The sequence below is a fragment of the Gekko japonicus genome, unplaced genomic scaffold (genome assembly GCF_001447785.1).
Source record: "Gekko japonicus isolate JY-2015 unplaced genomic scaffold, Gekko_japonicus_V1.1 scaffold1825, whole genome shotgun sequence".
Taxonomy (NCBI): domain Eukaryota; kingdom Metazoa; phylum Chordata; class Lepidosauria; order Squamata; family Gekkonidae; genus Gekko; species Gekko japonicus.
The window spans coordinates 71,748-89,852 of NW_015161458.1; the positions used below are offsets into that span (position 1 = coordinate 71,748).

The 18,105-nt window shown below is 40.6% G+C and overlaps 1 protein-coding gene across 1 annotated transcript in view; it reads left to right on the forward strand.

The window, feature by feature from the left end:
* The window catches only part of CNKSR2 (connector enhancer of kinase suppressor of Ras 2), a gene marked incomplete at its 5' end in the record, with an annotated part of 227,995 nt that overhangs the window by 55,950 nt on the left and 153,940 nt on the right, over positions 1 to 18,105 (forward strand). Inside the window, one exon of the mRNA XM_015429085.1 lies at positions 16,035 to 16,154. Within this exon, the coding sequence (XP_015284571.1) occupies positions 16,035 to 16,154 (120 nt within the window). The remainder of the gene's footprint in view (positions 1 to 16,034; positions 16,155 to 18,105) is intronic.

The window sequence follows — 18,105 nt, forward strand, 5'->3', positions numbered from 1 at the left end:
GCCTCTAGGTACCATTGCTGGCTCCATGCTGCAAGGACCTATCGGGGCAAAAAGCTGCCTCCATCCCTTGGCATTCCATCTTGGGAGAGGCACCTCTCGCGTCCCAGGCTGCAACCCTCCTACAAAGGTTTGCGGGAGTCCAAGATCAACTCAGATCCCTCCCCATCAGCACGTTTGCAGGCCGCTCACATCAGAGCAATGATGGAGCGTACCGACTTGCAAGTCGCCAAAGACCGGAAGCCTCAACTGTGACAGTTTGTGAGTGTGTGCATGTGAGCCTGAGCAGCAAAGCAGAAAATGATTTTTTTTAAAAAAAATTGAAACAGTATCTGTTAATAAGAGGCTTTAATTGTTCAGCCTTTTCTGGCAGAATGAAAATTATGGGAAATGTTTGTGTTTACATATGAATACTCAGTACATTATCAGTATGAGTACATCTCTATTGCTTACTTCAGTTGGGATCCCAGTTAAAAGCTCTTAGCAGCAATGGACTGGAAAGTGTGAGTGGCCCTGGCACAAGCTGATGAGTGGTTCCCATGGCTTTACAAGCCAGACTTGTTTAGAGATGTGAAGATCCGGAAAGAAAACCTGGAAAAATTCATGAAAAAAACTCCCCCCCCCCTCTTTTTTTCCTGAAGCCTTTTTTGTTTTTTCCAAAAAAAATGGAAAAATTGAAAAAAGAAAAGAAAAGAAATGATTATGGAACGTTTTATTTTAACATGATGAATAAAATATTTTAAGACAAGGTGTTCAAATATTTTCCAAATCATTTCTAAATAATATGTATGGTATCAGATGGATCTAATTTCTGTGCACTGAGGACAAGCAAGTCCTAGGTTACAAACTGAACTCTCCAATGCAAGAACAAGATGCATTTCTTCCTTTAGGAGGTGCTATTGTCATAAGAAAAGAAAAAGGTTTTGTTTTTGCATGTGGGTGGGTATACTGGCACTCATGCTTCACTAGGCCCCAAAGCATTGGAAGAAAATACAGAGCAACAAAAAGGACCTGCCTCCTTTAAAAAGGTAAGAGTTTTCATTTATCTGATTCCAGAAAACTGAATCATTTAGCTACATTAGTTTATATTTATAACCTTTCTGTAAATAATAATTTAATTACTACTAATCTGGTTTTTTACTTCCCTCCCCTCACAACCATAGATTAGTGTCTTCTTGCAAACTAACCGTTACATTATTTTTCTTTCTTCCTACTCCCCTCAGGAAAATGGTGAGACTAACATCTAGCATATGGAGGCATTTTCACATTACAAGTTCTTCTGAGAAGTAAAATGTGATTTGCAAATATTGTCACATGAAATATGCATTTCTAAATGCTACTAGGATGACAAAAAACATTCTTGTATGTAACAAGTGTCCTGTAGATATTAAAAAATCTTTCATGGATCTAAGTGAAGAGGACTACAATGATGAAAATGCACATAGTTTTTCTCAATGTTCTCATTCAAGAAGTCCTTTTTCTACTCCATTTGTAACATCAGCAGCAACACAAAGTGTTGTCCCATCAGCAGCATCTTCAAGTGAACAGATACTGAAGACAGCAGCATCCAAAAATTATTTAATTAATTCATTTGTAGGCAAAATGACACCTGAAGATCAGGAAAAACTTGATCAAGCTCTTGCAAGAGCAATATATTCTTCGGGAACATCATTTTCAGTAACTAAAAATACATACTGGCAGGAAGCTTTAAAATTACTAAGACCATCATACCATTTGCCCAGCAGACATTCTTTGAGCAAGCCTCTTTTGGAGTCGGAATATGAACGTGTAATGGAATCTGTGCAAGGAAAAATTAATGAAGCGCTGTGTCTTGCACTACTTACAGATGGATGGACAAATGTGAGAGAAGGAATTATAAATTCTGTTATAACAAGACCTCAACCAGTTTTTTACAAAAGCATTGAGACAGTAGAGAACAGACATACTGCAGAATATATCAGCGGTAAAATATGTGAAGTCCTACAGAAAATTGGGAATGGTAAAGTATTTTCTTTACTGACTGATAATACCAGCAATATGAAAGCAACATGGGAGATCATAATGGATAAGTATCCACATATTACTGCCATAGGATGTGCATCTCATGGCCCAAACTTGCTTCTTAATGATATGGACACCCTTCAAATGATCTATAGACAAGCAAAAGAAGTTATAAAACATGTAAAAGGTACTCATATTGTAGCTGCAGTTTTCAAGAAGAAGCAAGTAGGAAAAAATGCAAAAAATAAAATAGTGACACTGAAGCTTTGTAGTAAAAATTGGTGGGCTGGAGTGGTGATCTCCTTCGAAAGTTTGCTAAAAAACAAAGAAGCTCTTCAAGAAACAGTAATAGTTGAAGATCTTACAGTACCCAGGAGTGTAAGAAACACTGATCTTGATCAGGATGTCTTCTGGGTTCAGCTGCAAAATTCCCTGAAGATTCTAAAGCCTATTGCTGCAGCAGTCACTGCATCTGAATCAGATAGTGCACTTTCGTGAGAAATTCCTTATTTAATGACCAAGATAAAAACAACTATTTTTGAAAATCTCAGTATATCTCCACTTACAACTATAGAAGAAAGTAAAGTGAAAAAATTTATTTTAAAAGGGAAGAATTTTGTTGCCATCCACCTCATGCTGCTGCAAATCTACTGGATCCAAGATTCAAAGGTGAAAATATAAGTGATGATAGCACTGTTACTGCATTAGACTGGATTACAAAACAAGCATCACATTTAGGACTTGATGTTGGGAAGGTACTTTCAAATATTGCAGAATATAGAACATCTTCAGGGATTTGGTCCAGGAATGCAATCTGGGATTCTGCCAAACATATTCCTCCTGCAACTTGGTGGCAAGGTCTTTGCACAACATAGCCTCTGACTCCTCTTACTTATTGCCTTCTTCAGCTTCTTCCATCTTCTGCAGCATGTGAAAGAATCTGGTCTATGTTTGGAAACACACTAAATCAAGAAATAAACTAACACGTGAAAGGGTAGAGAAGCTTGTTTCAATCTGGGCAAATCTTCAGTTTTTAGAGGTCCGTAATAGCTGTGATAATGACAGACACAACAGAGTAGCTGCAGAAGCAGAGACTGAAACTGATCATTACAGCTCAGAAAATGATTCTGATTGAATTTCATGCCCATTCATTGAAACTTAGTCCCACACTCCCTTCTATACACTTCCCCCCTCTTCAGTTCTTTTTATGAGAATAGGTTTTTCATTTTTATTTAATACTGTGGAGAGGAAATATGAATAACTAGGAAGAATGCCCGTTGTGGAACTGAAGACAACGGGACGCTAGCCTGGCCATGGATGCAGGTCGCCGTCTCCATCTGGCCTCCCCAGGGCGAAGCTGGCCATCCTACCCCGCACGGTTGAGGCTCCGGCGGGCCAAGGTGCCTGGCCTCGCCCCTCCCCCGGCACCCCCGCCCACTCGAGGCGCTGGCAACGGAAGCTGGCCAGGCTCGTCCCTTTCCCCACAATGGGCGCAATCCTGGCCGGGCACAGGGCGCCGTCCACTTCCCGCCCCCCCAACTCGGGGAAGCAGTCCACACTCCCTCTCGCAGGGTTGAGGCCCCGGCGGGTAAGGCACCTGGGTTGGCCGCTCCCGCCACCCCCCTGGCCGAGCGAGGCCCCAGCTGGGCAAGCGGACCAGGCTCGTCTGTCTCCCTGCAGTGGGTGGCTGCAGGCCCGCATCTCCTTCCCCAGCCCTCTCTCTTCTGCCCTCCTGCCACGCAGTCGAGGCTCCAGCAGGCAAAGCCACCTGGCCTCGTCTGTCCCCCTGGCACCCCCCGCCCGATCGAGGTGCCGGCGGGGGAAGCCGGCCAGAGTCGCCTCTCTTGCCACAATAGGCATGAGCAGGCACAGGGTACCATCCACTTCCTGGTCTCCCTAACCTGGGGAAGCAGCCCGCACTCCCCTCCCGCGTGGTCAAGGCACCAGGAGGTAAGGCGCCTAGGTTGGCCACTCCCGCCACCATCCCCGTCTGACCGAGGCCCCATCAGGGCAAACGGACCAGGCTCATCCATCTCCTTGCAATGGGCGGCAGCTCGGGCAGGTGGCTGTAGGCCCGCATCTCCTTCCGCAGCCCCCTTTCCTCTGCTCTCCTGCCGTGCAGTCGAGGCTCCAGCAGGCCAAGCTGCCTGGCCTTGTATGTCCCCCTGGTATCCCCGCCCAATCGAGGTGCTGGCGGGGGAAGCCAGCCAGGCTCGCCCCTCTCCCCGCCATGGGCGGAAGCTTGGGCAGGTGGCTGCGGGCCCACGTCTCCTTCCCCGGACCCCTCTCCTTGGCCCTCCCTCCATGTGCTCAAGGCCCCAGCGGGCCAAGCATCGCGATTGGACAGGCTGGGCCTGGCTCACCAGCCGGCCTCAGGCATGGTGGCACGGCGCCATCTCCCCTCATCCGCAGACTGCACAGGGGAGGCACGAGGGAATGGGCCGCTGCCGCCTCCCCGTGTGACCACTCCCAGTGCCTTTCCAGGCGGCTGGGCAGAGCCAGCGCATGTCGGCCTGGGCCTCTTCTTGGCTGGTGGCGGCTCCTGGCCGCAGCGGCTCAGGAGCGGTGGCATGGCTCCGTCTGGGGCCTGCAGGCCGAGTGAGGGTGTCTGGCCAGTGTGGAACCCATCCCGGGCTGCAGCTCGAAGAAAACTGAGGGCAAAATGGTGGTCGCTGCCTCCGTGTGCGGGAGGACACCCACACAGGCAGCAGCACAGTGAATGGAGAGAGATGCCCTGTGAGTGACACACCAGGGCGCCAACCAATTCCGGAGCGTGTGGAATGTTCTAGAGAAGTGCCACCACCATTCGGCTTTTATTTATAAGAGAGATTGTTACTCCTGGATTTTTAAAAATTGTTTTGTGGAGGGTTTTTTCTCTGTTCCACATAAACTAGTAAACAGTTCAGGAAATTGTTGCTCCATTTCTAACAATTACAAATAAATATTATTTAAAAAGTAAATTCTGTTTGTAATAATTGTTTGGATACACTATGTTTTTAATATGCTAGTTGTGATAATTTCATGCCAAGTAAAATTGTCCATAGTCATACTTTATGTTTCTAAAGTAACGGAATGACTTTCAATCTGGAAAAGAAAAAAGAAGTGCTAATGTAGCATTTTTTAAAAAATTTCCCAAAAAATCCATTTTTTCCTCAAAAAACCCAGAAAAAAACTGCGGGGTTTTCCCGAGGTTCAAAATTTCTGGAAATTTTACATGGGGATACTCACCTCAGAGGCACTAACAGAATGCATTGACTCACTTTTAATGTATTTATTTTATTTATTTATATCTCACTTTCGCCTTGTGAGGTCTCAAAGTAGCTTATCATGTTGTTTTCTCCTCCTCCACTCTATCCTCACAACAGCAACCCTGTGTGTGTGTGGGGGGGGGGGTTAGGCTGAGAGTATGATGGGTCCGAGTTCACCTGGTGATCCTTCATGGCAGAGCAGGGATTTGAACCCAGTTGTCCAAGGTTCTAGTCAGCACTACTCTGTGCAGTCTTTCCCATTGCCTTCTCCCACAAACTGGGAGCAGCAGCATAGTAGGAGGTAATTGTTTAATCAAACTTTGTTGTAATAGCCAAAGACCCTTGCAAACCAGATAAAAAACAATAATTTAAGTTAAAAATAAAATAAATAAAAATGTCCACATTAATCAGAGACATCACTTACATGACAATAAGAACTCTGAGCAGCATCGCTTGGTAGTCCACAGCCCAAAGGATGTCCTCCTTGCCTGTGGTATTTATTGAGATCAGGGCCCTGTGGTATTTATTACAATTCTGCAAAGCCTGAAAAATGGATCTGTTCCGCCAGGTTTTAGGATGAGGTGGTGGATGTCCACAGGAAACTGGCTTTCCCTGCTGAATCTCCCTCAAATGTACTGCGTATACCAACTTGGCACCAGAGAAATATGCCCCCCCCCCCTATTGTTGCAGCATGTATTGCAGTCAGATATTATTGAGCTGCCGCAAGGTTGTAACTTAAGTACTAAAATATTTATTCAGAGGGAATGATTTGATGTTTTATGAATTTTTGTTGTTTTATTATGTGTTGCGAGCTGCCCTGAGCATGCTTGCAGGATAGGGCAGAATACAAATCAAATAAATAAATAAATAATTTTTAGTCCTCTGCTTTCCTTCACCATACCGTGCCCAAATTTTCTTTTGCTGAAATTGCAAATAGTGTGCCCTGATTAGATGCTCCGGAAGTTACAGCTACAGCTAGTGCAGAATGCAGCAGCGCGGGTGTTGATATCACTGCCTGTGCAGGCACATATCTACTTGGTGCTGCGTGACCTGCACTGGCTGCCTATTAAATTCCAGATCTATTTCAAGATGTTGGTGCTTAACTTTAAAGCCCTATATGGCCAGGGGCCTGTATATCTTCGAGACCACCTCTCCCCATATGAGCCCCATAGAATATTATGTTCTATGAACTGACATCTCCTGGCAGTCCCTGGCCCAAAGTATGTCCGACTTGCCAAAACTAGGACCAGGGCTTTTTCGGCCCCTGCTTGGTGGAATGAACTACTGTATGAGATCAGGGCCCTGTGGGACCTGTTACTGTTCCACAGGGCCTGCAAGATGGAGGTCTTCCGCCAGGCCTTTAGTTGAGGCAGCGGCCATCCATTTGATCTGACCTCCCCTCCAGTGACCACAGTTCCCAGAACCCAGATAGGACCACAATATTATCTGCTGAGGCTAGAGATGTGAAATTTCCGGAAATTTTGAAGCTCGGAAAAAAACCCGGTTTTTTTCCGGGGGAAAACTGAAATTTTCGGGAAAATTGAAAAAAATGCTACATTAGCATTTTTTTTGTCTTTTCTAGATTGAAAGTCATTCTGTTACTTTAGGAACATAAAAAATGACTATGGACATTTTTACTTGGCATGAAATTATCACAACTAGCATATTAAAAATATAGTGTACCCAAACAATTATTACAAACAGAATACCCACCCACATGCAAAAACAAAACTGAAACCTTTTTAATTTCTTCTGACAATCGCACCTCCTAAAGGAAGAAATGCATCTTGTTCTTGCATTGGAGAGTTCAGTTTGTAACCTAGGACTTGCTTGTCCTCAGTGCACAGAAATTAGATCAATCTGATACTATTATATATTTTAGAAATGATTTGGAAAATATTTGAACACCTTGTCTTAAAATATTTTATTTATCATGTTAAAATAAAACATTCCATAATCAATTTCTTTTCTTTTCTTTTTTCAATTTTTCCAATTTTTCGGAAAAAAACAAAAAAGCTTTAGGGGAAAAAACCCGTTTTTTTTCTGAATTTTTCCGTTTTTTTTCCGGGCCTTCACATCTCTAGCTGAGGCACGTTATTGTTTTAGTCTATGGTGATCTTATTGATTTTAAATGGATTGTTATAAAGTGTTTATTCGTAAGTCTACTTTAATTGCAGATCTTAAGTGTAAATTATGAATTGCTTTAAGTGCAAATCTGCATTATTGTAGACATATATGTTGGTACCCGCTTGAGCCTACACTGTGGAGAGGGTGGGATATAAGTCTAAATAAATGAATAAATGTACTTTTATCTTACAGCAGATAAATAATTATATCCTGTGTTGACTAACCAGTACATTGAGAAAGAGGAGGTAATTGGTGAGCTGACACCAATACTTGTTGCCAATGAAGGGTCTGAGCCTGAGGCCCTGGCAAAATTTTAGGGATTGGCTCTGCTTGCTCCTGGAAGCAACCAACTGGAAAATTGGTACATATTCCATGTTCTTCAGCTCACATATGAGAGGAAGAACGTAATTGGATACTGAAAAGATTAAAAAGAACAGCTGTGCCAGAATTATGGCTTGCCCAAGGTCATCCAGCCAGGTGCAAGTGGAGGACTGGGAATCAAACCCGCTTCTCCCAGATTTACCTCTGTTGAACACAAAGATGCCTACTTCCACATTGTAATTTGACCCCAACTTCACAAGTTCCTCTGCTTCACTGTGGGAGATGTGGATTATTAATACATGCAAAAAGTCTATAAGGAATTTTCAATCAGCAATAAAGGTACTTATTGTCCTTTTTCTACTCAATGAAGTAAGTTTAGTCATCTCTGCAAGTTCCACCCACCATTCCTCTGTTGTAGGCAGTGTCGGAGTCTTCCACTTTTTTCCATATAATAATCTTGCTGCCACTGTCATGTATAAAACAAAGTTCCATGACTTCTTTCCAGCTGAGTATCCATTAATCCCAAAAGAAAATACTTTGGTTTCTGTTGTACATTAAACTTTAAAACCTTTTGAATTAATAAATAAGAACATAAGAGATGCCAATGTTGGATCAGGCCAAAAGCCCATCCAGTCCAACACTCTATATCACACAGTGGCCAGAAATACCAGATGCCATCAGGTCCAGCAGTGGGGCCAGGACACTAGAAGACCTCCCACTGTTGACCCCCCCCCAAGCACCAAGAATACAGAGCATCACTTGCCCCAGAGCCCCTATCTATACCTTGTGGCTAATAGCCACTGATGGACCTCTGCGCCATATGCTTAGCTAATTCCCTTTTGAAGCCGCCCATGCTTGTAGCCGCCACCACTTCCTGTGGCAGTGAATTCCAAGTGTTAATCACTCTTTGGGTGAAGAAGTACTTCCTTTTATCCATTCTAACCCGACCGCTCAGCAATTTCATGGAGCGCCCACGAGTTCTTGTATTGTGAGAAAGGGAGAAAAGTACCTCTTTCTCTACCTGCTCTTTCCCATGCATAATCTTATAAACCTCAATCATGTCACCCCTCAGTCGTCGTTTCTCCAAGCTAAAGAGCCCTAAGCACCTTAACCTTTCCTCATAGGTTAAGGCGCTTTGTATCTAGAAGTTTTTGGCTTTCTTACATGTCCACCACATATGGTAAAACGTTACTTCACATTGTTCACATTTCCAACATAAAAGTACCTTTATACATTTTAGCCAATTTCTCTGGAGACATATACCAGTGATCAGGGGTCATTTCGTAGAAAAAGAGCTAGGGGAACTCATTAGCATAACTCATTAGCATATGCCACACCCCCTGACATCAGGGGCCCGGCAGTGGACCTGCAAGGCCAGCGGGAGTGCGAGGAAGCCCCACCAAGGCCCTCCCTGGCCCCAGGCAGGCAGGGGTGGGGAGAGGCGGGGAGGAAGCAACTTACCCTCCCTCTTCTGCCTCCTCCTGGCTGAATGAGGGCTGGAAGCGGGGCGGCCGGAAGCAGGGGGCGGGGCTTCGTCATGTGCCCCACCCCCTGCACCTCACCCGGGGGAACTGCGTTCCCCTGCGTCCCCCCCGAAATGACCTCTGCCAGTGATACAACATCTTATAAAAGTTCTCTGTAGTGCTAGAACTTAGTGTAAATTTCAACCCTTTTAACCACATATTTCCCATTGTTCCATTTGTATATCATATCCAATTCTTTTAGCCCATTTTATATAGATTCTCTCACTTGTTCTTCCTCTGTCTCAAATTTCAACAAGTTTGTACATTTTAGCAATAACATGTTCACCATTTACGCATAATTCTTTTTCAAATTCAGTCTTTGCTCAAAATCATAAAGCCTTTTCTAATTTAAACTTTTCTAAAATTTGTAAATAAGAGAACCATTGGCAAGTATATCCTTCTATTATCAGATCATATCCTGATATTTTAACCATTTATGCAAACTTGTCATTTCTCTTCTATAGTGCGCTTCTTGTGATGATAACCACAAAGGTATTTTCAGACAGATCCTAGGTTTATATTTATTCCATACTTGGAAAAAGGCCCGTTGTGGAAATAAATACAACGGCCTCTAGAAAGAGGCTCTGGTCGGGTGTACCGGCCTTGGACACTCAGTGTCAATTTGCTGTGGCGACCTCAGGAGGGTATAATGACACTGAGTCCACCATTTTCTCCAGAGGAACTGATCTCTGCTACCTAAAGAACAGTTGTAATTTTGAATGATCGCCAGTCCTCACCTGGAGATTGGCAACGATGGTTCCCCAGCAGGGAATGGTTGGTTTGGAGGGTGGAGTGTATGGCTTTGTACCTGTCCGAGGTCCCACGCCTTCTGAAACCTCACCGTCTCCAGGCTCCATCCCTCACATCTCCAGGAATTTCCCACCTGGCATTGGCAACACTATCTCCTTCCCAGCCAATCATCAACCTACTTTTATTTCCCCCTCACTCCTCAGCTTTCCACCCCCAACACACCTGCAGCCTCTCCCATGCTCTGAAGCCCTGACTGCTACATCACATTGGCTGTCATACGGGGGGCCACCCCAGCAGCATATAAGGATACAAAGCCCACCATTTTTTCCAGGGGAACTGATCTTTGCCGTCTGGAAAGCAGTTGTAATTCTGAGTGATGTCCAGCCCTCACCTGGAGATTGGACACATTTTACCTCAGAAAAGCAAAATGTTTAGAATGTTAGAGGCAAAAGCTAATCAAGTCGCATATGCAAACGACCTCTGTGTTCCGAGGCAAAGGCCAATGAGGCTGCATATGCAGATAACCTCTGTGTCCTGACTGGCTGTGGGGGGGAGGGGATTAGCAAAATGTTTACAATGTTGGAGGCAGGACTCAGGCAAAACAGCCAGTGGATATGGAGACCCTCTGAATGACAGATCAGAGAGCGAACTGATTTTGGAGTGTGTGGAATGTTCTAGAGAAGTGCCACCACCATTCGACTTTTATTTATAAGAGAGATTCTCTAAATGACACATCTAACATAGTGGTTATTAAATGCTACATTAACCTTAGCTTTGTCATACCACAGATATCCTTCTGACTCCAATAATCTTCTAATTTTTTTCAATACCCATTCCTTCATCCACACTAAACAACAACCAGCAAAATATAATTTCAAATCAGGTAAACTCAATCCTCCTCTTTCCTTTGCATCCTGTAATATCTTATATTTATCTCGTGGCTTTTCCCCTTGCCATACAAATCTAGATATATCTTTCTGCCATTGTTTAAATGGCACCTGTGTTGCCAAAACAGGAATTGTCTGAAAGAAGAAATAACATTCTAGGTAAAACATTCATCTTAATCACAAGTAATTCTTCATAGAAGTGACAATTTAACTTTGTCCCATTTTAAGAAATCGTTTAAAATTTCATTCCAAGTCTTAACATAATTATTTTGAAATAACATACAATCCATATTTGTCAAGGTGATACCCAAATATCTTACCTTCTTTTCAATTTTAAAACCTGTTCTGTTTATCAGTTGTGTTTGGTCTTATATTTTTGACCTTAAAGCCCACTTCTGCACCAAATTCTTTCAGTTTGGCGATTAAAGTTTCAATTACTTTTAGAGGATTTTCCAAGACGAACACCAAATCATCTGCAAAGGCTCTTAACTTGTAAAACTCTTTTTAAAACTTTACTCTTTACACCTCCAATTCTTTCATCTGGTCCTGTATCCCTATTCAATATTTCAAGAACCAGAATAATCAAAAGAGGTGGCAGTGAACAACTTTGTCTTGTTCCTCTTTGTATCTCATATGCTTTAGTCAGGTCTCCATTGATAATTATTTGTGCTGAGAGGTATAAATCGATTTTACCCATTTTATAAAATTTTCTCCAAAATCCATATCCTCTAAGACTTTAAACAAAAAGTCCAGTTCAGAATGTCAAATGCCTTCTCTGCATCAATGAAGTTTGTTTTTCATTATGTTTTTCCAAATATTCCAAAATGTCTAATACAGTTCTGACATTATGCCTCATCTGTCTTTTAGAAACCACTTTGATCTTCATGAATAAATTATGAATTATTATTTTAAGTATTTCAGCTAGTATCATTGTGAACAACTTGTAATCATTATTCAATAATGATATTGGTCTATAATTTCTTGTCAAAGTCAGGTCTTGTCCATTTTTGGGTATTAATGTTATATTAGCCTCTTTCCATGTCTTTGGCATCTTTTCTCCCTGTAGGATAGAGGTCATAGTATTTTGTAAAGGTTCTAAAAGTTCATCCTCAAAGCATTTTTATTTTATACCTGGAAGGTAATCAGATCCGGGGAGCTTTCCTGATTAATCTTTTTAATGGCTTCTACCACGTCTCTTGTTATTATAGGTCCATTCATAATTTTTCTTTGTTGTTCTGTATTCCCCCCCCCCCAATGGGATATATCCAGCTGCAAGTGGAGTGGGGAATCAATATAACTTAGAATAATATTGGTAAAATGTTTTTGTATAGTCACAGTATCTATTAATAAAGTATCTCCCTCTTGTATTTTCAGTATCATTTTCTTTTCTCTTTCTTTTCACAATTCATAAGCCAACCATTTCCTTGGTTTATTTTTAAATTCAAAGTTTCTTTGTTTTGCATAATGCAATTTTATTTCCATTTCTCTTATTGTTAGCATAGATAACTGGTGATGTAGAATCCAGCAGCTGCAAGTGGAGGAGTGGGGAATCAAACCCAGTTCTCCCAGATTAGAGTCCACGCACTTACCCACTACACCAAACTGGCTCTCAGTATAAAAAAAACCCCAGTGAACATTCTAATTCAAAATTGATATGAATAATAATTTCCTCCCAGAAAAACTGAATGATTGGACATGCCCAAAGCATATGTTTAAGGGATGTGGTGCCCAGTATATACTAAACATATTTTTTTGGCTGAACAAATTGCAACAAGATACATAGAACAGGTATAAACTTTAAGGCCATATCCCATTTCTTTGGCAAAACAAGGTGATCTTATTCTATTAATTCCTGACACTCTGCACATCACATTTATTGAACAGCATCAAATAATTATAGACAAATATTGTAGTCTTTGTTTTCTGCATCAATTCAATTAGAGTTTCCAGGAGCAAAGGAAACTTTGAGACACTTTATGCTACAGGGCCATGTTTACATACCAACTTGCAATTGTAAATATTGCTATTCAACAGAAGTTGACAAGTCATATCTAGACCTTAGTCATATCTAGACCTTAGTGGCAAACCACCTCTGAATGTCTCTTGCCTTGAAAACCCTAGAGGGTCGCTATGAGTCAACTGTGACGTGATGACACTTTGCATGCACACATACACGTCTAAACTTGGGCTGAGAAAATGACAAAAAAAAAACAACACCCCATCATCATAGTCTGTCAACTGTTCCAATGTAAAAATCCTCCTATCAGTCCAATAAAAAAACAATGATAAATTGTTTGCATCTTCCATCTTGGAGATGATTAAAGATGAAAACACATTGTTAGTTTTGCAGAGCAGGTACAGCACATTTCATCCATCTATGGAGGATCTGTGGAAGGACAAAATGGTTCTGGACCTTGGTATACAGAACTATTGTTATATAAAACTATTGGATATATAGAAATATTGGATTTGAAATGCTAAATTTCCAGTAACATTCGAAGTTTTCCTATTTCATAATATAATAGCCATTGCAAAGTGTACCACTAGCTACCTTTTAGAATGGAATTTCTGATAAAGGTTGGTTATGTATTAAAATAATAAAATCATCCTCTTACTACAGGAGAAAAATTATTTAAAAAGTGGAACAAAAGTTGTATAGCTATTTAGAGATGGCACTGAATATTGGTTGAAGCATAAAAAATATTTTTAAATGGGCAGTTCAGTTAAGAGTTGCTTAGGATACATTAAAGTACAGTGTTCATTACTGGATTCTACTTTGGGCCATTATGCAAATAGGTTCATTTTTTTATAAACTGTTCTTAACAACTAAAGGATGTAAGACATTTTTGTAGATTTTATAACTGATAGTTGATTTTTCTCCCTCATGTGTAACATTACATTTCATTTTTCCTTTTATTGCTCATAATAGATTTCTGTGGTGACTAAACTGAAGAAATTTGGTTTTTCTTCCAAACCAGAACTAAAACCCCCCACCCCACCTCCATTTGAAATGAATTTGACCCTGGTTTGGAGATAAAGTACTAATATAGTAGCTGCTTTTGATGTTGTGACAAACGGGATGAACTAGATGTGGCTGTCCACACGTTTTACCTGTGGATTCTGCCACCATTTTAAGGTGATTTAAAAATGCCACAGGGGTCTGATCGTGATTGGACCCACAGCATGGAAGGCTGAAGCCTTCTTGTCTCCCACTGTGCACCTTTTCAAGTGCCAAAATGGCTGACTCCCCACCAGCTGTTTCAGTTCCTGACAAGGTGTGTAGGGTCATTACAACAGTGCCTTAGACCAGTGCTCTGTGCCCCCCTCCAGGATCAGACCCTCACTGCATGTTGTTGGACCAGTAGACACACTCCAGTCTAGTTTGGCCCTAAGCTGTCAGGGGCAGGCTGCAGGTGAACCTATAACTACATGGTTTTCAGAATTGGCTGAACTGAGCCAAGATTTCTGTCCCAGAAAACGTCCTTTAGCCCTTTGGCTTTTGCATGCTTAATGTACTTATTCTAGCAATGCTTGCAGTATCTTAGGTGAGGATTTTAACTACTACTACTAGCTGTTTCTTTTTACAAATTCAGAAATTGGAAAAATATAATCCTAAAGGGTTTTTTGTGATGGCACAAGAGACTAATCCCACCTTTTCAGGGTAATAGATGACATTTCCTTGCTTTATTTGCATCTTGTAGCTTTACGTGTGTAAGAGTATTGTGAAAAAAACTTAGATTTGTTGATAGTACTATGCTACAATTCTGACAACACTGTAGATTCTGTGGATATTGTGAGCATAGTTACAGCTCCCAACTCCTTCCACAAAACCCTTTCTTTCTACTAATACCCACTAAAACACCAGAACACTGGATTTTAATTTTTATATATTTGTTTCTCAATCTGTTTCTAAATAGTTGAAAATGAAACAAAAATCTGTGAGGTAGATAAGGCTGTAGGATAATAGTTCACCAGAGGCGTTCTGGAGGATTTCTTGGCTTAGTGGGAATATAAATGTTGTTTATTTACATCCTTTTAAAATAATTGTTGACTGAACACACCCATGTGAATAATGAATCAACACTAGGGGCTATAATATATTAGAGGAATTAAACAGCATCTTGTACGCCCCAGAAAATAACTCTAGATCTTCGTAACGTTTTCATCAGAAGGATGTGGTTAGGGTGATATAAGAAATCATGGCACAAAACTGTACATATTTGTGGGTAGCAGGGCTATTTTTGGGCAGGAACGCACAGGAATGGAATTCCGGCTGGCTCCCAAGTTGGCCACGCCCAGCAGGAACACATTAGCATAATAGGCCACACCCAACATCAGGAACTCATTAGGATTGGCTACATTAGGGGGGTGTGGCCTAACATGCAAAGGAGTTCCTGCTACAAAAAAAGGACCTGGGTTTTGACAACAAACAAGGTCAACAGAATAACAAGCAAAAGGTGGGTGTGGCTGGATAACCACACTTCTGGTAACATGAGGGTGCGGCCTAATGTGCTAATGAGCTGTGCTGTCAGGGGTGTGGCCCAATATGCTAATGAGTTCCTGCTGTTGGGTGTGGCCTATTATGCTAATGAGTTCCTGCTGGGATTTTTCTACAAAAAGAGCCCTGGTGGGTAGTACATTGCACAGGGGTAGGGAACCATGGTGATTTTTCAAAATGAACAGGGAGGGGGGAAAACTCTGGACAGCATAAATGAAGCAGAGACTGCCTGGAAGACTGAAAGGCCTCAAGGCCTCTTTTTATTACATAATTGGTATCATGTAATATAAAGAGCTTTATGACCTATGTAAGCAAGGAGACAGTAACTACCAATTCAGACTACTGATAATAGTAGTCTTTTTGCGTAATCATAGACATTCCAGCAACAAGATGTCAGATTTTAAAAGAGACCCTAAGTTTGGTCTTTCTAAAATAAGGAAATAAAAACTGGTACCTCTGTAGTCAGATAGTAATAAAAGGCTATTCCTTTCTGAAACTCCTACCCAGATAATGAAAACCCATAGCACTATTAGATGTCAGCTTATAATATGCACATTTATATAAGAAATCAGGAATTTTTTTGGCATTACAAATTATGGATATTATTGGATATTTTATGTAATTTTCACTTCTCTTTATTTTTAACAGCATATTTACTGTAATTTTCCTTTTTTGTGTCTAGTGCAAGACTCTTTCTAGTGTCTGTGACCACATAATCTCACTGTCATCTGATCCTCTCGTTTCTCAGTCTGCTCACCTGGAAGTGATCCAGCTAGCAAACATCAAACCAAGCGAAGGGCTGGTAAGATGTACACAGTTAATCAAAACTGTCATCCAAGATGAAAGAGAGAAATTCACTAAATAAGACCTTAATTTGATATATCTAGCTCTTCTGATGTAGATATGATTTTTCAGACTGCCAGATACAATGTATTGCTTATCGATAATCATTCTATAAAATTCTTAAGGAAACAGTAAGGGGAGGGAAATGGTTCTAATTAAAAATCAGCTCATGGGTACTGTAATGTCTTGTATACTGGAACTGGTTCTCAGGTTTGAATTCTAGAGTCTGCTTCATGGTATCCATGACAGATAAAAATAATTGTATTATTTCCTGAGGATGTCTTCAGTAAAATCTAATGAAGAGGTTAATTCATTTGTGCCATGATCCAGAGCATTCTTGGAAGTGAACTATCAGGGCCATACTTGAAATAAACCTGTTAACAGGAATGTTATTGAAACAGAATATCTAGAACTTGCAGAATATCTAGAACTTGTTTCCAAATTCAGAATCGGGATTATAACCTTTCATAACTCTTGCACACTTTATTTGACTATAAAGGAATAGTATAGCAGACCTTTGATTGTTGAAAGTGTTCTAGGTAATTATGAAAAAAATTGCTTTTATGACGTAAACAGTGGATTGGATCCAAGCTACCATAAATGGAGTGAGTTTATGTAAATAGATTTTTATCCACATTATTTCAGCTGTCTCCTGTATTCCATCAAAAAGCCTCTGCTGAGGTTCAGGGGAATCTCCAGAATAATATGTCATACAGTATTGGGGGTGCAGCAAGAATGCAGAGGGTCAGCAAAGATTTCTCATTCTTGCTTGCACATTTTTTTGTTCTTAGTGAGGGGTCAGTCAGTTTCCCCCTACTTTTCCCGCACCCTTGCCACCAACCCTTTGCTGCGTGGCATATTGTTTTGAAGGGTCCCTAACCTTTGGAACAGCTTTTTGGGATACACATGGCTACTGATAGAAGGGGAAACCAGGACAAAGCTCATTCTCTGTACTAGTTGGTTTTGCAGAAGTTTGGATCCAACCCAATGATTGTAATAGAAACAGTGCTATTTATCTGCCTTAGCTATATTGATAATGCTGTTAATTATTTGCTATCTCAAACGATTGGTGATACAAACCCCTATCAATATTTAAAATTTGAATAAATTTTATTTTTAATCCATGTCTTCCTATGTCATTTATAAGGTTTCTTTTAACACTTAGTTTAAATATTGTCCTCTAAATTTTCCTATGATTGGACCCAACTCTTCCACTTTGCTCTACTGCAAATTTGCTTTCATTCCTGATCTTGTATTTGTTGCAATGCCACCATTGCAGGTGAAGGACATTTTCTGTACCATTGTCTATTTCATCTCACAAATCATTCCATTATATAGCTGTAAATATTGTTCTGTTTATGGTTGCACTGACTATTTATAACCCTTTCTTAATTCATCTCTCCTTTTAAAGTTCTCTCCTTTCAGAAGTACCCTTAATCAGTGGTTAAATAATTTTCCTTTATTGTACACTGTTTCAAATCTTGTCTATTATGGAATTTTTAGCTGGTGACGATTTGGTGCATGGAGTTACTTATTCATTATGTGTTTGTACTTAATATAGTACAGCGAGCTTATGAATTGCTTTAGATGTTATTAATTTGAATTACTTTAAAAATGAATTATTTAAACCAACTCTTTTGGATTTGCCTTCTCTCATAAATTGTACATTGTAAGCTCTTTAGGACTGGACCCTGTTTTATACATTTTGTCCTCTCAATATTTTTGATTCTGTACAATAGTGAGTTGTAATGAGACAGATTATACAAACTATTTTCTGAGACTCACTGAAAAAAGTTTCACAGCCTATATTTATGTACATTTGCTTGATGTCTATGATAGTTATTATTATAAAAACAAATGAATATTTATTAAATTCTTGTTTTCTTTTATAACTATTAAATGGTTTTTAA